Genomic DNA, 19,211 nt, shown 5'->3' with positions numbered 1-19,211 from the left:
TCTGGCTAGTAAGACAAGAAATAAAAGGAATAAAGATTGAAAAGCAAAAACTGAAGACATTATTCAGAGATGATTGTGATATTGTCACTTCTGGTTAGCACAGTAAGTGAGAAAAAAAATAAAAGAAAAGGAGTGGCAACTTGGAAAGGAAATACTATTTGCAAAAGATAGTCTACATTAAAAAATTTTAAAAGAATTCATACATATATCAGTAGAATAGTAAGAGTTAGCAATGTTGCTGGATACATTTATTGTAAGAGAGAAATAAACAAAATAGAAATTGATTGCAGTAGCAATGACCAGAAAATGAAATAAAGGAAATGACTTAAATAGCATCAGTGGTAGCAATCTCTGAATGGTGATTCTTGCCTCCTGGCATTCAAGCCCTTATGCAATGCCACCCCACGTAGAACAGGGCTGACACCAATAACCATTAGAAGATTGGGTTGGAGTGTGACTTCTGAGGCTACTCATAAAAGACTCTGTGGCTTCTGCCCTGCTCTCTTGGGATGCATCCTCTCAGCGGGGGGGAACCAGCCATCACACTGTAAAGATGAATATCTGTAGCATCATGGAGAGACCCAGGTTGAGAGGAACTGAGGCCTCCTGCCAACAGCCAGCCAGCTCTGACCTGGCAGTCACATGAGAGAGCTACTGGAAACTGGATCCTCCAGCCCCAGTCAAGCTTCCGATGACTGCAATGCTGGCTGACATAAGAGAGTGCAACCTCGTGAGCCCCTGAGTCAGAATTATCCAGCCAAGCTCCTCCCAAATTCCTGAACCACAGAGACTGTAAAATGATGTTAACTGTTGTTTTCAGCCACTAAGGTGTCCTCCCCCACCCCGCCATGGGGTGAGGGTGTTATTCGTTATACAGCAACAGAAAACGAATACAACATCAAGAAATAAATCTAATAAAAGATGTGAAAATCATAAAACTTTACTGAAATATATATAAGACCTAAATAAGTGAACTTTCAAAACTATTTTAGATTTGGGGCACAACTGCCAATTTGGCACCAGCATTATATATATAGAGATAAACACCATATTCCTGGTTTGAAGACTTAACAATGAAAGATGTCAAATCTCCCCAAATTGATCTTTAAAGTCTAAGAAAAGCCGAGACACTCTTGAAAGACAAAGCAAGGAGACTTTTCCCCTAACAGATATCATCTTATTATAAAGCTATGGTAATTAAGAGTATGGTTTTGGTGTAGGGAAAAACAGACCAATGGAATAGAACAGAATGCCCAGAAAGAGACATACATACATATACACATAAAATATTCTAAGTTTGATATGTATTCACTTAAAACATAGATTTCAATAAAATTACTGTAAGTTTCTTTTTCTATAAAGAAAATAAAATGAGTTTCTCTGACAGGGAGCTTGTATTGTATGAGAGCCTTTTATACATAACCATGTATTGGGTCATGGTGGGTGTACCAGAAAGATGTCAGATAAGTGAAATTCCTGTAGCTCAAAGTGCTCATATTTTTTCCACTCAATAAAGTGGGCTGGTAGAGCTAATAAGGAGCTGGAGCTAAAGCTGCCATTAAGTAAGAACTGTCAGATTGAAATACCAATCCCCTGAAACTGAACTTAAATTACAGAATTAAAATACAGGGCAAGTGTGTATATGATTGCATTATAACTGAAAATTATTACTTAAGAACAAAATAATCTGTTCAATATTAGTGAAAATATATCCAAAGGGTGGTCACCAAAGGCAACTGTAATGTTAAATCTTTTATTCATCCAGTAGTCTAAGTGTGAATAATGCTGACTAATTCATACTGACTGATTAGACAATCAATAAATTGCTTTCAGCCAAGCCTCACAGCTTCCCATAATACTTTGCCTAGTTCATTCACTGGCATAGCAACTAGCTAGATCAACCTAACACTTAAAAGACTTGGAAGAAACAATTATACATGGATGCTTCTAACACGGATTTCAGGTGCTAACGTTATTCTCCTGTAACAGAACCAGGGCACTTTAGAGAGAAATAATTCTAGCAGCGAAGTGATGGTCCTGGAAAAATCTCATACAGGACAAAGAAATGAGGCTGTCTCTGGCAGCTCCCTGTGCTTTCTAGGCCTAAACATAAAAAGAGAGAGAATGAAGTCTATATAGCTAACAGAAACATTAAGAGTAAAGCTAGAAGTTCGTGACCCTCAAAAAAGGGAAGATTTAGAAATTTTTTTCAGATAATTAGTACTGTATCATGGTTGGTTTTACCCAGTTAAAAACTAACATTATTTATGCTTTATTGCATGTATACTTTCAGGTAGATAAGTTGATATGCTCACTTTTACCTAGAATCAGAGATTTCATTTCTAGATTTAAGAGTCTGCAACCGTTTTTGGTGACATGACCACATATTTTCAGGAAGTCTAGAGAGTCTTACAGAGCCAACATTTCCACTGCCCACATCACCCAGAATCAGCAAAAGAGGAATACAAAAAATAAGCTAGTATCTTGTTCCAGATGCTCATGTTTCCCTTTGAAATACTGATAGGAGAGCCCATGAGATTTTTGCTAAAGCCCAGTGGCTGCTGATGTACAACTATGAAAGAACATCTGGCTATATAATTACAGAACATTAATGAAATATGTCAAGGAATTTCATTCAAGAATAAGAAGCCTCAGCAATCAACCACGCCATGCTCTGTAGTCTGGAGAAGGGTTCACTCAAGGTTCATTAAAGAAACACACTGCTTAAACCTCACAGGAAGGAGTCAGCTGGATTCTGTTCACCACAAACACTGTGGTGAAACGTCAAGGCCCCTAGCATCACCGTGAGAAGCCATCGGTGATAGAGAGCTTAGCAGCTTTTCGAGAACAGGTCTGCAAATGTTTTCAACATTCTTCCTTCTGGGGTAACGAATGGTACTTTCTCTTATGAGTGCTTTTGGTCTAAGTCACCTCATGAGTAATGTTTAGGTGTTCTATCTATAAAGACAAATTGGGAATCTCTCCTTTGCTGGAAAAGATCTCCCTCCAGAGAAATAAGACCTTTCTCAAGACTTGTTCAACAACAGAACAGAGTGACCACACTAATAACTTCTCTGCCAAAGAGACTCACCCAACAATAACCATTAATGTCACCTGTGGAGCAAAACCATCTTGGTGACTGCTAGATGCTATGTTCTAATAAACCCTAGTTCCTTTTAGCAGTGAGGATTACTTTCTTAGATGTTAACGTCTCCCTGGTGAGGTGGTTAACGTTGCTCATTGGTGCATCAAAGAGCTAGGAAAGCTATACATATATACATAATTTTTTTTGAAGACCACACATTCACATTCAACCTAGGCCTATCTTTATTCTAACACACTTAGACACACTTTGTTTCCTCTCTTATCCTTCTCTTTTATAATCCAATGAGCCATGTAATGATCTCTCCAGGATGCTGTGGTAGCTCATGTGGGATGGAAAGACGATATGCCTCTTCAGAGCAAAGAGAATTTAAAAGGATTTGCCACTTTGGGGCAAAGAGTAAAATTAAGCTTCTGGAAAGTGAGGGTCCTTTATCTGATTCCTGTTATTATCTCCTTGTTTGCAATAAACACGAAGACGTAAATACTACTTTTTCAAGTGTTGGTTGGCCATCATAGAGACAGCCAACAAACACATGAAAAAATTGCTCACCATCATTAACTACTAGAGAGATGCAAATCAAAATTACAGTGAGGTGTCACCTCCCACCAATCAGAATGGCCATCATCAAAAAATCTACAAGCAATAAATGCTGGAGAGGATGTGGGAAAAAGGGAGCCCTCCTATACTCTTGGTGGGATATAAACTGATATAGCCACTATGGAGAATAGTTTAGAGGTTTCTCAAAAAACTGAAAGCAGGACTACCATATGATCTAGCAATCCTACTCCTGGGCATATAGCCAGAGAAAACCATAACTCAAAAAGACACACACGCCCCAGTGCTCCCTGCAGCACTATTTACAACAGCCAGGACGTGGATGCACTCCAAATGTTCCTCAGCAGAGGAATGGATAATGTGGTACATATATATAAGGGAGTATTACTCAGCCATAAAAAGGAATGAAATGGTGCTGTCTGCAGAGACATGGATAGACTAAGAAACTGGCATACGGAGTGAAGTAAGTCAGAAAGAGAAAAACAAATACTGTATAACACTGCTTACATATGGAATCTAGAAGAATGGTACAGATGAGTTTATCTGCAAACCAGAAATAAAGACACAGATATAGAGAAGACAAATTATGGATACCAAGAGGGGGAAGGGAGGCGTGGCATCAATTGGGAGACTGGGATTGATGTAAAAATGGAGAAGGAAATGGCAACCCACTCCAGCATTCTTGCCTGGAGAATCCCAGGGACGGGGGAGCCTGGTGGGCTGAAGTCCATGGGGTCACAAAAGAGTCAGATATGACTTAGCAGCTAAACAACAACAAATGTATAAAGTGATGAGAACCTGTTGTCCAGCGCGCGGACCTTTCCTCAGTGCTCTGTGGTGACCTAAACGGGAAGGAAGTCTAAAAGAGAGGGAATACTTGCATATCTATAACTGATTCACTTTGCTGTACAGCAGAAACGAACGCAACACTGTAAAACAACTGTACTCCGATAAAATTTAATTTTAAAAAGGTATAAAAATATTACCTTTGAGTATTGCACTAGAATTTTAAATGCGTCTAACATCCCAGTCTTGAGTTTGTATTCCAGATCGTTCTAAAACGAGTCCCAGGAGGGCACTCAGGAATGAAAAGTGAGGAAACCCTCTCTCTCCTGCAGTGGTCAGTCTTTAGAATTAAAGCAACTGACTCTTTCAAACGTAACATGCAACTTCATTTGATGACTGAAGGGGCATCTATCTTAACAAGATGTCTACTGAAAGCCCTGCACCATGTTAGAGGCACTCTCTCTCTATTTTCACATTCCTGGGTGATAGATATTCGGAGTTACCCTTGTTTCATTGTTGGGGAAACTGGGGCTCAGAGAGGTAAAGTAATTTGTTCAATTACTGGGGGAAAGGAGCCTGGAATTAAACCTCAGTCTCTGGAACTGCGGAGCTTCTGCTCTTTCCGCTATGAACTTCCTTCTGTATGAAGTCTGCCTTCTAAATGGAGAGACATCCACAACACGACAGAAGCCTCGGACTGCCTTCTCCAGTATCCTCGTCTTGGAGACACAAACATACGGAGGCCCTAACTCTGAGGCCTCAGTCTCATGAGGCCATATCTGTCTTACAGATATGAACACACCGAGGTTCATACAGATATGAACACACTGAGACATTACTACACACTGAGACATTACTTTGCCAACAAAGGTCCGTCTAGTCAAGGCTATGGTTTTTCCAGTAGTCATGTATGGATGTCAGAGTTGGACCATAAAGAGAGCTGAGCGCTGAAGAATTGATGCTTTTGAACTATGATGTTGGAGAAGGCTCTGGAGAGCCCCTTGGACTGCAAGGAGATCCAACCAGTCCATCCTAAAGATCAGTCCTGAATATTCACTGAAAGGACTGATACTGAAGCTGAAACTCCAATACTCTGGCCACCTGATGAGAACTGACTCACTGGAAAAGACCCTGATGCTGAGAAAGACTGAACACAGGAGAAGGGGATGACAGAGGATAAGATGGTTGGATGGCATCACTGACTTGATGGACAAGAGTTTGAGCAAACTCCAGGAGTTGGTGAAGGACAGAAAAGCCTGGCGTGCTGGAGTCCATGGGGTCACAAAGGGTCGGACAAGACTGAGCGAATGAACTGAACTGAGGCCCAGAGGGCTAATGGACTTGTCCAAAGACACCTGGGTAACTGGAGACAGAGCCAGGGTGAGAACAGGGGCACTCCCAATCACACAGAAAACAGCGACGTATTGGGACAAGCTGGAAAAGAGCACTTTAGGAATCTGGAGAAAAGATGGTAATTTTGAGCCAGAAAGCAGTGGTAAGGCAAGTTTTAAGGTAAAAGACGGTACGGGTTCACAGTGAAGAGCATTTAGACCTCAGCAAAGCAACAAACTGAAGCCACAGGCAGGTGGGTGGGGCCAGCATGGGGTGTGGCTAGTCTGTCACTGCCTGCAAAGGCAGAACTCAGCAGGAAGTGTGCTCCCTGTCCCTCCTGACCTGCTCTGCTCACACATCCTGGTCTGTGGTTAAGGGCTGATCCCCTGAGAGATGCAGACCTTGGCCTGAAGCTGGGAGGTCCTTGAGAAAAACTGCAAAAAAATCTCTATCCCTAAAACGAAAACAACAACAAAAATTTTGTAAATACTACTCGATTCAATAGCTTAGGCCACTAAGAGACAGGCCAGATCTCCTGAACAGGAGTCTGAAGCCTTGTTAGTGTTTGTGAAGAAAAATACTTTTTTTTTTTTTTAAGTCTGAAAGGATGTAAGTTGTTATTGTCAAAAAGAAAAGAAACAAGTCCACCTGTGAACTTTCATTACAATACAACTCTTTATAAGGGGGCATAAAAAAGACATGGAAGAGCCACTTAAAGTGAAAAGAACTACTTTTAAACTGTGGGAGTCTGACAACAGTCATTCAGCAGCAGCTCAATCCAGACGGACCGAAAGACCTTGCTGGAGAGGCTACTAGCCCACAGCCCCGTGCACCCTTGGGTTACTGCAGACCCTCTGTGGTTCACTGGGAGTGAAAAGCAGAGTGGCCAAGATGAACATTTAACAAAAGAACCAATAAGGCAGATACATGAACTTCCAAACACACAGGCATGATACCCAAGTCTCATGTCCAGCAGAGCACATGCTCCACATTTCAATAAAAGTCAATTTGAAGATGCAAAGTCTTGTATTTATGGCACTCTTCTTGCCAGTCTAATCACTGTGAAGCTTCATAAATGATTCTTGGGTTCCAGCCTTGTTCTACTAAACCAGAATTTCTTGTGGTAAGACCCAAGAAAGTGTTCTTTTCAAAATTTTCCAGGGCAAAGAAGAAGGCTGAAGAATTGATGCTTTCAAACTGTGGTGTTAGAGACGACTCCTGAGAGTCCCCTGGACTGCAAGGAGATCCAACCAGTCAATCCTAAAAAAAAAAATCAACCCTGAATATTCACTGGAAGGACTGCTACTGAGGCTGAAGCTCCAATACTTTGGCCACCTGATGGGAAAAGCTGATTCACTGGAAACGACCCTGGTGCTGGGAAAGATAGAAGGCAGGAGGAGAAGGGGATGACAGAGGATGAGATGGTTGGATGGCGTCACTGACTTGATGGACACGACTTTGAGCAAGCTCTGGGAGATGATGAAGGACAGGGAAGCCAGGCGTGCTACAGTCCATGGGGTTGCAAAGAGTCAGACACAACTGAGCAACTGAACAACAAGAGGAAAGAATAGCCTTTCCAAGAAATGATGCTGGGACAAGGACATCCACGTACAAAAGAATAAAGTTGGATCCCTACCTCATACCTTATAAAAACTAAATCAAAATAGATTAAAGTCCTAAACATAAAAGCTAAAACTATGAGAAGAAAATACTAGGTAAGTATTTGTTACCTTGGATTAGACTACAGATTTTCACATATGACACTAAAAGCACAAACCATGAAATAAATAGGTAAGATGGACTTCCTCAAAATCGAAAACGTTTCTGCTTTAAAGAACACTTCAAAAAAACGAAAGACAATCCACCGAATTAGAGAAAATATTTGAAATACATATCTGATAAAGGGTTCATACCCAGAATATACAAGGGAATCTTGCAAATCAACAATAAAAAGACGAACTGATTTTAAAAGTGGGCAAAAGATCTAAATAGTTATTTCTTTAAAGAAGATATACAATTGGCTATTCAGGAAAAGATGCTCAGCGTCATTAGTTACTAGAGAAAAGCAAATCAAATCCACAATGAAACAGAACTGCACATTCAATGGTTACAATAAAAGACAGATAAAAACAAGTGTTGGAAAGGATGTGGGGTAAATGAAATTCTCATGTACTGCTGATGGAAGTCTAAAATGTTGCAGCTGTTATGTAAAACAGTCTGTCAGTTCCTCAAAAGTTAAACATAAAGTTATCCCATGACCCAGCAATCCCACTCCAAGCATACGCAAGAGAATTGAAAACAAATGTCCACCCAAAAGCTTGCATTCTGAATGTTCAGAGCAGAATTATTATTCATATACCCCCAGAGTAAAATAACCATCAATGGACCAGACTAAAAACCTGGTATACCCAAGGAATTCCCTGGTGGTCTGGCGGTTGGGACTCTGCATTTTCATTACAGGGGCAAGGGTTTGATCCCCAGTCAGGGAACTGAGATCTTACAAGTTGTGCAGCCCCAAAATAAAAATTAAAAACCCTAGCGCCCCCCTCCAAATGGTATATCCATATGATGGAATAAAGGAATGAAGGAGTGACACATGATACAACACGGATGAAGCCTGAAAACCTCATGTTAAGTGAAAGAAGCCACATATTGTATGATTTCGTGCAGAGAAAAGTCTAGAACAGGTAAATCCATAAAAACAGAAAGTAGACCTGTGGGCTCCAAGGGCGAGAGAAGGGGAGGGGAGGGACTGCTCATGGGTGGGGGGCTCTTTCTGCGGGGATGGAAATGCTCTGGAATCGGAGGGTGGTGAGGTGTGAACACCCTGCCACCACCGCCCGCCCCAGTATTCTGTACCTGGCCTGAAGGCGTCCGATTCCTTTCTTTGTTGTCCCCTGGGGAAAGCCATTGGCGGTGACATCCAGGGGCTGCTCAGGCACTGCACTCCAGCTGATGGCTAGGAAAAGGTAAGATTCTGGGGTTAAAAGTGTTCAGTTTTCCGTAAATGTCAGAGGTATTTTAGTAAGAATATTTCCCTACCACTGCAGACCCACGACAGTTGGATATGATGTCAGAGACAGTGGCTGTCACTCTGCCACCTGCCCTCCGGAGTACAAGGGTATAAAGTAGCTCATGGTTCTTCACCATCACCACCATCGGGGCTGACAATCGTTAAAACACTTACCATAAGCTGGACACGCAGCAAATGCATGAAAAAACCTCTCATTTATTCCGCATAACAACCCTGACAAATAAATGACAAATTCTTATCTGAAGATGAAGAAACTGAGGCTAAGAGAGAACAAGTTGCCCAGGGTCACACAGCATGATCCTGACCCACTGTGGGTATCTCCTGAGCCCATGTTACTGACAACTTGTGTGGGAAAGTGCTACCCCAGGCTGGGAGGATGGAGTGTCTCCCAGGCCACTCTACAGCCTGGGGACAGGTGACTCCAGAGCAAGTGGAACCTGGACCCCTCACCTGCGCCACAAGGAACAAGTCGGCCTGGGCTGTCAGCCTTTCTCGTCTGCACTGCACAGCGGCTCTGTTCAAACAGTAAATCTGACTGCTGTATTTTCACTTCTTGAACTCCAAAGCCTTCTGGCAGAGCTGAGATGTTCTGACACCTAAATGTGAGGGAAAATGCATGAAATTTGGCTCACTCCTCGACAGAGAGAATATCTAGGGCTGAGCACCACATCACCACCCACGTCTCAGCAAGAGGCAAAAGCTTTAGAAGCTGTGTGCATTTGTTTATTTATTTATGGGGATGGTATAGGAGGTACTGACAGAACAGAACCTAGATCCTTGGAGACTTCCGAGTGAGGGAAAACCACTTCCGTCACTCTGAAGTGAAGCTATGAACTTACCACCGTCCCTCAGGGGCTTCAGCAGCACCAAACTCTACTCCTTGTAATGGGTTTGAAAGATCTGAAGACGTTAAGCAGAAATACTAACCTGTTGGCAGTAACTTCCTAAGGAGTCATTCAAATATACCAGAAACCGTAATTATTCTGTAATATATAGCTTCATTTTTTTCTATTTCACACAAAGTAGATGCCAACATGAAGTGGGTCTAGAACCAAGTAGACAGCAACTTATAGTCTCAGAATCAAGAAACCATGGAAAACAGGGAAAATGCCTTGGGCACCGTGCCTAGGATTGCCTTTCTTCCCCCTTAGCATCTTTATTGGTATAAGTTTATACACCATAAAACTCACCCATTTCAAGTTATAATTCAGTGCTTTTAGTCACAGAGTTGTGCAGCAAGCACCAAAATCTAACTTTTCCATCAGCTCGAGAGAAATCCCAGTCACACCCTAACAGCAGTAACTCCCCGTCTCCTTCTCCAGCCCCTGGCACCCATGAATCTACCTTCTCTGGATTTGCCTACTTTGGACATTTCAGTCCATGAAATCATACGTGTGGCTTCTTCCACTTGGCATAAGGTTTTCAAGGTTCATCCCTGCTGTGACATGTATCAGACTCCATCCCTTTTTGAGGCTGACTAACATTCCACTGTAGGGAGCTACCATCTTTGATTGATCTGTTGAGCAGCTGATGGGCATTTGGGTCATTTCACTTTTAGGGTATCATGACTAACGTTGCTCTGAACACTCATGCACAGCCTCTGTGCAGATGCATGTCCTTATTCCTTTTGGGTATGTGCCTGGGAGTGGAATTAGTGGGTCGTACCCTGGCACTGCTCCCAAGAGCTGGCTTTAGGAGAGTGCATTTGACAAGAGCGCCCAGGTTTCCCCGGGCCCTGGCCATATTCTGCCCTCGGTACTGTGGCAGGAATCAGGCGTGGCCGCCCTTCTTTAGGGAGATCACACTTGGGTGGTCATCCTTCATCTTTTTTCTTTTTAAAAATTAACACTACTGTTTGAGTGTTCTTAAACATAACAATAGCAAACTGTGTGCACTGCAAAAAAAAAGAGAGTAATCATAAAGAAGAAAAAAAATATCACCCATAAAACCACAACTCAGAGGTAATCATATTAATACCTTTCTTGGTATATATCTATAGTTTTTTTTCCTATGGACATAATATACTTTAAGACTGAAATGAACTCATCTTACCTTCTAAATTGCTCTTTAAACATTATGAGCATTTTTCCATGTTTAATTCTCATCAGTATTAGTTGTAAAAAACAATCACAATCTTCTATAGCTGGCCACTTCTGTGGTTTCTTTTTCTTTTCTTAATTACTGTACACAAAATGAACGTTTGAGCAGTTTCTTAGTCACTCCCTTAGGACAAACCCTAACTTTTTCTACGTCTGTACCCGCGTTCAAGGCCCCATGCACATAACCCTAGACCGTTTCTTGGCAAGATGGCCCCCCTGCCCTCTCACCTCCCGATAAGTGCTCTCTGCATGGCCTCCTGGCTGTAGGGGCACTTTCCAATGACCACAGCTGACAGGTAGATGGGTTCTTCTAGGAAGTGCATCAGCAGTGCCCCCTGGCATCCGAGGATGTTCCACCGTGCCAGCTTGTCGCTGCAGGACATGGAACAAGTCCTGTCCCCCCGGCCTGGCTTCACTCGGAGCAGCCCCACCCGGTGATATGCAGCACCAGGCTTCCCTGAGTCTCCAGCTTCTCCAGGCACACATTTGGCTCCAGTTCTATAAACATCCATCACCTGGGCACCACTAGGGGTCATTCCAGTGACACTGGCCAGTTCCTCTGCCGTGAGATTAGAGCTACTGACATTTGGTGGATTTGGGCCCTTTTCCTGACTGCCAAAACTCTGACGGTGAGCTGTACCACCAGGAGTCCTGGGCTCCAGCCTCATTTTTTTAGTAACAGGACTTTCTGGGTCTTCACATTTCCTTTTATCTTCAAGAGCTTCTAGGTTATCACTAGTTTCTACTGATGGGTTACTGGCCCAATCTCTACTGACAGGACAGCAAGGCTGATCTTCAAACTCAAGCATTGGAATGATGGAGGCATCCCCACCTGCAGGAGAAGAAATCCCTTAAACCAGTTGTTCCCAAAGTGAGGCCCCCAGACCAGCTGCCTGAGCATCCCTTGTGAACCTGTTAGAAATGCCACATCTTGGGACCCATGGTAGACTTGTTGAATCAGAAACTCCTGAGGTGGTACCTAGCAGTCTGTTTCAATAAGCTCTCCATGTGATTCTGATACAACCTCGAGTTTGAGAATGACTGCTCTGCTGCTCTGCTGCTGCTGCTAAGTTGCTTCAGTCGTGTCCGACTCTGAGCGACCCCATACACAGCAGCCCACCAGGCTCCCCCATCCCTGGGATTCTCCAGGCAAGAACACTGAAGTGGGCTGCCATTTCCTTCTCCAATGCATGAAAGTGAAAAGTGAAAGTGAAGCTGCTCAGTCGTGTCTGACTCTTCGTGACCCCATGGACTGCAGCCCACCAGGCTCCTCCACCCGTGGGATTTTCCAGGCAAGAGTACTGGAGTGGGGTGCCATCACCTTCTCCGAACGACTGCTCTAAATGAAGCTTAATACTTTTCTCCCAGCTGACCTGAGATGAATTGAGAACACTTGGCCAAATTTCCCTAATAACAGTTCTCTGGGGTTCTCACTCATGACCCTATCCTAGACCCAGTGAGCTAGAATCTCTCAGTGGAAGGAGTTTTTAAAAAATTGAACCATTTAACAAAGATCCCAGGATGTTCTGGAAACACTACATTAGACCAAGCTTTCTCAACCTCCACATGGACATTTGGGGCCAGATAATTCTTTGCCATGGGGGCTTATTCTATATATTACAGGATGTTTAGCAGTCTCTCTGGTTTCTACCTCCTAAATACTGATAGCAGCCCTGAGTCTGACCACCAAAATGTCTACAGATGCTGCCAAGTGTCCCCTGGGGTTCAAAATTGTCCTGAGTGGGGAACCCCTGATTTAGAACAAGCACGGTTTCCCAAGTGCATTTTGTGGAGTGTTATCCCCAAGATGCCTTAGGAAATAAAAGTGGAGGGTTGATTTCATGGTTAAATAAGTTTGGCAAATAATGCTTATAATTTTCCCATCTTGCATATCCTCTCAGTAAAGACTTGCATAACTGGTATTTCCCTGTGCTGGTTTAGAGATTTCTGACTTACTCTGTGTTTACATTGAACCAAAGAAAACCAGAGGTCAGTAAAAAGCATAGCTTTCCCAAGAGAAGGGAGACTCTTCAAACACTAACTTAATGTGTACTACTTTTCTAAAGTGTGTAAATAATACATCTGTGGTCTAAGAGTGGGAGAGGCAAGCGATGCAGAAATGGGAGTGTTGCCAGAGAGGCTGGCTGGCAGGCTTCCAGAGACCTCACAAGGTGACAGTGACTTTGAAGAATTCCCTAGGGCCCACCTCCCACTCTGAAGGCTCAGAGATTTGATCCTGACCAATGTCTGAACTCAGGAGTCTGACTCATGCTAACACAACTCAAATGCACAAGTCTGAAGTAGCCAACCCAGGCACCAACTTAAGTTAGTAATGAGGAATAAATGCCAAGTGAGCCAGACCATTACATTCTCTAGTGTTCTCTCGTCCCCCACTGGAGACATCCCACTGTAAAAGATGGCCCATGACCCAGAGTGTTAGATCAGCAGTTCCAGATTTTGATTTCACAGACCAGTAAAATCCCCAAAGATTTTAAGATCAATAGAGTGTGGTCAATTTTATATTCCATCAAGTAAGATCTTTCAAAAGCTTATTTATCATTAATTTAAAAATACATAAAGATCTCATAAGCTTAAAATGGAAAGAAATTAGCTTTTTGAACAACTCGCTGAACAGTCCTGAGTTTTCTCATGTGGCCATGGCGCAGCGCTCTCTCACAGAGCGGTACCAGCCTGTGGACCACTGAGTTTCGTAGTTTGATTAGGTGGTCAGGCTAGCTATAATCCCCAGATAGCTCTCTCCACAAGAATGCTACACCTGCTACTAGGATCAACCAGGCCCTGGCTGGTCAAAGCGGGATCCACGGGCCAAGACTTCTGGCATCACCAGGGAGCTGGTTAGAAATGCAGGCCTCCCGATCCGCTCCAGAGTTGCTGTATTTGAATGTTCAGTTTAACAAGTTCTTGGGGTGCATTTTATATATATCACAGTTTGAGAAACACTGAGTTAAGAAACATCCTTTGGTCCTTGGGTGCCTTGGTCCAAAGACATTGCTAAGAACAGAGTATGGATGAGCCCTGCCTTTCTCTGTATGTCATTTTTCTGTTCGTTCATAAAGTTATATTTTTTATTTGAATTATGTTCTTTAGTTATTGTCTCTAAAGACTGATTAGTGTAATATACCCATGGGACAATCTTATTTCCTTATTTCAAAATTTTTAGGGTGAGAAAATTTTACTATCATTCCTGAGTTGTCTAAAAGGGTAGAAATTATTCTCAGTTTTCTAGACAGAAAAACAAAGGATAGAAGTGACCCCCTGGGCCAGGTTTGATCTTCCTGCCAAATGCAACTACAGCACCTGAACATCCCCTTAAATTTATCAAAATCTACCTTAACTCATCATGACTGTCTATACCTCCTGAAAAATTAAAGGGTAAATGAGGGACTAGTCTTATTCACTGCTACATAACCATATTTCACACTTTCCTGACAAACAGTAGAAAATATGTGTTTAATGAAGAGGGGGCAAGAATACACAGAAGAACCATACAAAAAAGATCTTCATGACCCAGATAACAATGATGGTGTGATCACTCACCTAGAGTCAGATATCCTGTAATGTGAAGTCAAGTGGGCCTTAGGAAAGCATCACTATGAACAAAGCTAGTGGAGGTGAAGGAATTCCAGTTGAGCTATTTCAAATCCTAAAAGATGATGCTGTTAAAGTGCTGCACTCAATATGCCAGCAAATCTGGAAAACTCAGCAGTGGCCACAGGACTGGAAAAGGTCAGTTTTCAATGCTGGAGAGGGTGTGGAGAAAAGGGAACCCTCTTACACTGTTGGTGGGAATGCAAACTAGTACAGCCACTATGGAGAACAGTGTGGAGATTCCTTAAAAAACTGGAAATAGAACTGCCTTATGACCCAGCAATCCCACTGCTGGGCATACACACCAAGGAAACCAGAAGTGAAAGAGACACGTGTACCCCAATGTTCATCACAGCACTGTTTATAATAGCCAGGACATGGAAGCAACCTAGATGTCCATCAGCAGATGAATGGATAAGAAAGCTGTGGTACATATACACAATGGAGTATTACTCAGCCATTAAAAAGAATACATTTGAATCCGTTCTAATGAGGTGGATGAAACTGGAGCCGATTATACAGAGTGAAGTAAGCCAGAAAGAAAAATACCAATACAGTATACTAACACATATATATGGAATTTAGAAAGACGGTAAGGATAACCCTGTATGTGAGATAGCAAAAGAGACATAGATGTATAGAACAGACTTTTAGACTCTGTGGGAGAGGGAGAGGGACAGGGTGGGATGATTTGGGAGAATGGCACTGAAACATGTATAATATCATGTAAGAAACGAACTGCTAGTCTAGGTTCGATGCAGGATACAGGATGCTTGGGGCTGGTGCACTGGGATGACCCAGAGAGATGGTATGGGGAGGGAGGTGGGTTCAGGATTGGGAACTCATGTACACCCGTGGTGGATTCATGTTGATGTATGGCAAAACCAATACAGTATTGTAAAGTAAAATAAAAAAAAAAAAGAAAAGGTCAGTTTTCATTCCAATCCCAAAGAAAGGCAATGCCAAAGAATGTTCAACTACCGCACAACTGAACTCATCTCACTCCTTAGCAAAGTAATGTTCAAAATTCTCCAAGCCAGGCTTCAACAGTACGTGAACCATGAATATCCAGATGTTCAAGCTGGATTTAGAAAAGGCAGAGGAACCAGAGATCAAATTGCCAACATCTGCTGGACCACTGAAAAAGCAAGAGAGTTCCAGAAATACATCTACTTCTGCTTTATTGACTATGCCAAAGCCTTTCACTGTGTGAATCACAATAAACTGTGGAAAATTCTTCAAGAGACGGGAATACCAGACCACCTGACCTGCCTCTTAAGAAACCTGTATGTAGGACAGGAAGCAACAGTTAGAACTGGACATGGAACAACAGATTGGTTCCAAATGAGAAAAGGAGTACGTCAAGGCTGTATATTGTCACTCTGCTTATTTAACTTATACGCAGAGTACATCATGCAAAATGCCTGGCTGGATGAAGCACAAGCTGGAATCAAGATTGCTGGCAGAAATATCAATAACCTCAGATATGCAGATGATACCACCCTTATGGCAGAAAGTGAAGAAGATCTAAAGAGCTTCTTGATGAAAGTGAAGCAGGAGAGTGAAAAATCTGGCTTAAAACTCAACATTCAGAAAACTAAGATCATGGCATCTGGTCCCATCACTTCATGGCAAATAGATGGGGAAACAATGGAAACAGTGAGAGACTATTTTTGGGGGCTCCAGAATCACTGCAGATGGTGATTGCAGCCATGAAATTAAAAGACGCTTGTCCCTTGAGAGAAAAGTTATGACCAACCTAGGCAGCATATTAAAAAGCAGAGACATTACTTTGTTAACAAAGGTCCATCAAGTAATAGCCGTGGTTTTTCCAGTAGTCATGTATGGATGTGAGAGTTGGACTATAAAGAAAGCTGAGCGCCAAAGAACTGATGCTTTTGAACTGTGGTGTTGGAGAAGACTCCTGAGAGTCCCTTCGACTGCAAGGAGATCCAACCAGTCACTCCTAAAGGAAATCAGTCCTAAATATTCATTGGAAGGACTGATGCTGAAGCTCCAATACTTTGGCCACCTAACGCAAAGAACTGACTCATCTGAAAAGACCCCGATGCTGGAAAAGATTGAAGGCAGGAGAAGGAGACAACAGAAGATAAGATGGTTGGATGGCATCACCGACCTGATGGACATTAGTTTGAGTGAACTCTGGGAGTTGGTGATGGCCAGGCAAGCCTGGCATGCTGCAGTTCATGGTGTCACAAAGGGTTGGACATGACAGAGCAACTAAATGAAACTGACGTGTTTAATGAATGAATGAGTGTCAGGATAAACCGCCACAGAACTCAGGGCTTTGGACTTCTAAGCCCTATTGTTGGTTTTGGACCTTTAAGTTTCCTGATCCTGATTGGGAACTGAGAACTGAATAACAGTGTGCGTGATGTGCCCTCCACTTTCCTTGGTAGCGAAGTGATTAGGCACACTGGGCTGTTCACAAAAAGGCACTGTCACTGGCTGTAACTACATGTTCGCTAAAGAGTTTTTTTTTTTGAGAAACATACTCACGGATAAGACACCAATAAGGAAGTAAAGATGAATGTAACATGAATCCAGAGATTTGAATATACTTACAGGGTGTATGGCTGGAGAAAAACACAAAGAAGAGGTCTGGTCTGAGTTTCCACAGTCCTCTCTGAGATCCTGGGAGAAAGATGCTATCCTCTTTCAGGGCAGCTGCCAAGTGGAGCTGATGGAGCAGGTACCTAATGGGATGCGGGGTGGGGGGTGTTACCAGAGCGAACCACCCATGTCTGTGGTCAAGGGAGAGACTCTGGTTGGGTGATTACTAAGAAGGAAAGAGATACTGGAGACCAGTGAAACAGATAGTGACCTAGAATTATGAGAACAATCTAGTGATTCTCAAAATGGGGTCCATGAACCAGCAGCACCAGCTGGAATTTATTAGAAATGCACCTTCTGGGACTTCCCTGGTGATCCAGTGGTTAAGAGTCTGCCTTACCATGCAGGGGACTAGGGTTTGATCCCTGGTCGGGGAACTAAGCCCCCATGTGCTGTGGAGCAACTAAGCCCCCAGGGCGCAACTACGTGCTGCAGCTGGAGTCCACACGCCACGTGGAAAAGATCCTGCATGACACAACACAGATGCCATGGGCCACAGCTAAGACCCGAGACGGCAAATAGATAAACATTAAAAAAAAAGTGGAAATGCAACTTTTCAAGCTCCACCTGGATCTGCTTAATCAGGACCCCTAGGGATGGGCCCAGATATCTGGGTTTTAACAAACCCTCCAGGTGATTCTGAAGCACACTCAAGTGTGAGAACCCCAGTCTAGACCAGACCAACTGTATTTTAAGTACAGTTCAGAGGCTGACATAATTAGTATTACCTGGGGGCTTATTAGAAATGCAAATTCTGGTGCCCCCACCCATGCTAGATCAAGCTTTCTGGGGGTGTGGCTTTACCTTTGGAAACTCCTTTTGGCTATGACCTCAGCATGGCTATCATTGAGGATGTCACCTGCGGCAAAGACAAGACACTAGTGAAAACATATGGAACCTAGAGAGGCCCTGGTTCCTGAAAGCAGAACATGGCGGTTTTCCCCAGCACCCAGATTGGCCACATAACTCCTGGAGGGCTTTGCCAGAAAGCAGTACAATCATTATTGGCGCAGCACTTACAGCAGGGTTTCCTCAGCTTTGTGTGTGTGTGTGTGTGGGGGGGGGTGTCGTGTGCACTGCAGGATGTTTGGCAGCATTCCTGGCCTCTCTATTCACTAGAGACCACTAGCATATTCCTCTTCTCCCAGTTTTGACAGTGAAAAATGTCTTCAGACATTGCCAAACGTCTCCTGGGGGGCAAATCTCCCCTAGCTGAGAACTCCTGACTTATAGGGAAATCTTAATCAGGAGGACAGAGGTCCAGATCTTTTGTCCCCTGGTGCCATACTTGTGCCCATGGTGAAACAATTCCGTTGAACTCAATCAACAGTAGTCCTGGAACAGTGTCCTCATATCCCCAGGGAAACTAGGAGATGAGGGAAGCCAACTGGAGGAGGAATCTGTTAACTGGCATCCAGAAAGTGAAGATGCCAGACCTCTAAGGGATTTTCTTACTCTTTCTTGTGCCAAAATCTCCATTTAATTCATGATTGCTTTCTGGGGCTTCAGATGTACTATGAAAAGCTAAACTCAGGGAACTTTTGGTTTGAGCATGAAAATAAATGGCCAACTTTCAATCCACTCAGACAGATGTTCCTGGTGGCCTTTGCTTCTGAAACTTATTTCCATTCTTTAAATGAGTTCTGTCCTTCCAACTGGAGCAACAGTCAGCAGGAAGTGAAAGGTCAGCCACCTGGTGATAAGGCCCCTTTGCTCTGCTGGGAAGAGAAACAGGTGACAGGGACACCGGTTTTCTAAAACTCCCTAACAGGCCCTGTGTAGACCCCACCCAGCCTTACCGCTCTTCCTCATTTTGGACTGGCCTATGCATTTGGTTCCTGTTCCCATTGAGACAACTTCCTTTGTCACTGAGGGGGGAAAAAAGCAAATCATGAAATGAGTTCTTAGAATCTGAATGGTTGGCAAGTTTAACCCACCCCCCCCCCCATTCATCCAGAGGACTCACTCACAGGCTGCCCCAGCTGAGGGCTGTGGTTTCTGCACCGCCATCTCCCGCCACCAGAGGTCCCGCAGCGCCTGGCCAGCAGCAGCAGAA

At 43.3% G+C, this 19,211-nt stretch overlaps 1 protein-coding gene across 5 annotated transcripts in view; it reads right to left on the bottom strand.

Moving 5' to 3' along the window:
- The window catches only part of ADAT1 (adenosine deaminase tRNA specific 1), a 42,654-nt gene that overhangs the window by 20,073 nt on the left and 3,370 nt on the right, over positions 1–19,211 (bottom strand). For all 5 annotated transcript variants that reach the window (XR_005723356.1, XM_040253502.1, XM_040253500.1 and 2 more), the window contains 6 exons: positions 18,955–19,023; positions 17,960–18,014; positions 17,108–17,238; positions 11,141–11,744; positions 9,264–9,409; positions 8,639–8,738 (listed from right to left, as the gene is read on the bottom strand). Coding sequence is in view for 4 of the 5 variants with exons in the window: in XM_040253502.1 (XP_040109436.1) it covers positions 8,639–8,738; positions 9,264–9,409; positions 11,141–11,744; positions 17,108–17,238; positions 17,960–18,014; positions 18,955–19,023 (1,105 nt within the window). In the remaining variant the exon portion in view is untranslated. The remainder of the gene's footprint in view (positions 1–8,638; positions 8,739–9,263; positions 9,410–11,140; positions 11,745–17,107; positions 17,239–17,959; positions 18,015–18,954; positions 19,024–19,211) is intronic.

Source organism: Oryx dammah, unplaced genomic scaffold (assembly GCF_014754425.2).
Source record: "Oryx dammah isolate SB20612 unplaced genomic scaffold, SCBI_Odam_1.1 HiC_scaffold_13, whole genome shotgun sequence".
Classification (NCBI taxonomy): Eukaryota; Metazoa; Chordata; class Mammalia; order Artiodactyla; family Bovidae; genus Oryx; species Oryx dammah.
Note: the sequence above shows the minus strand (reverse complement) of the source record. Positions and strands in the feature narration are given on the sequence as shown.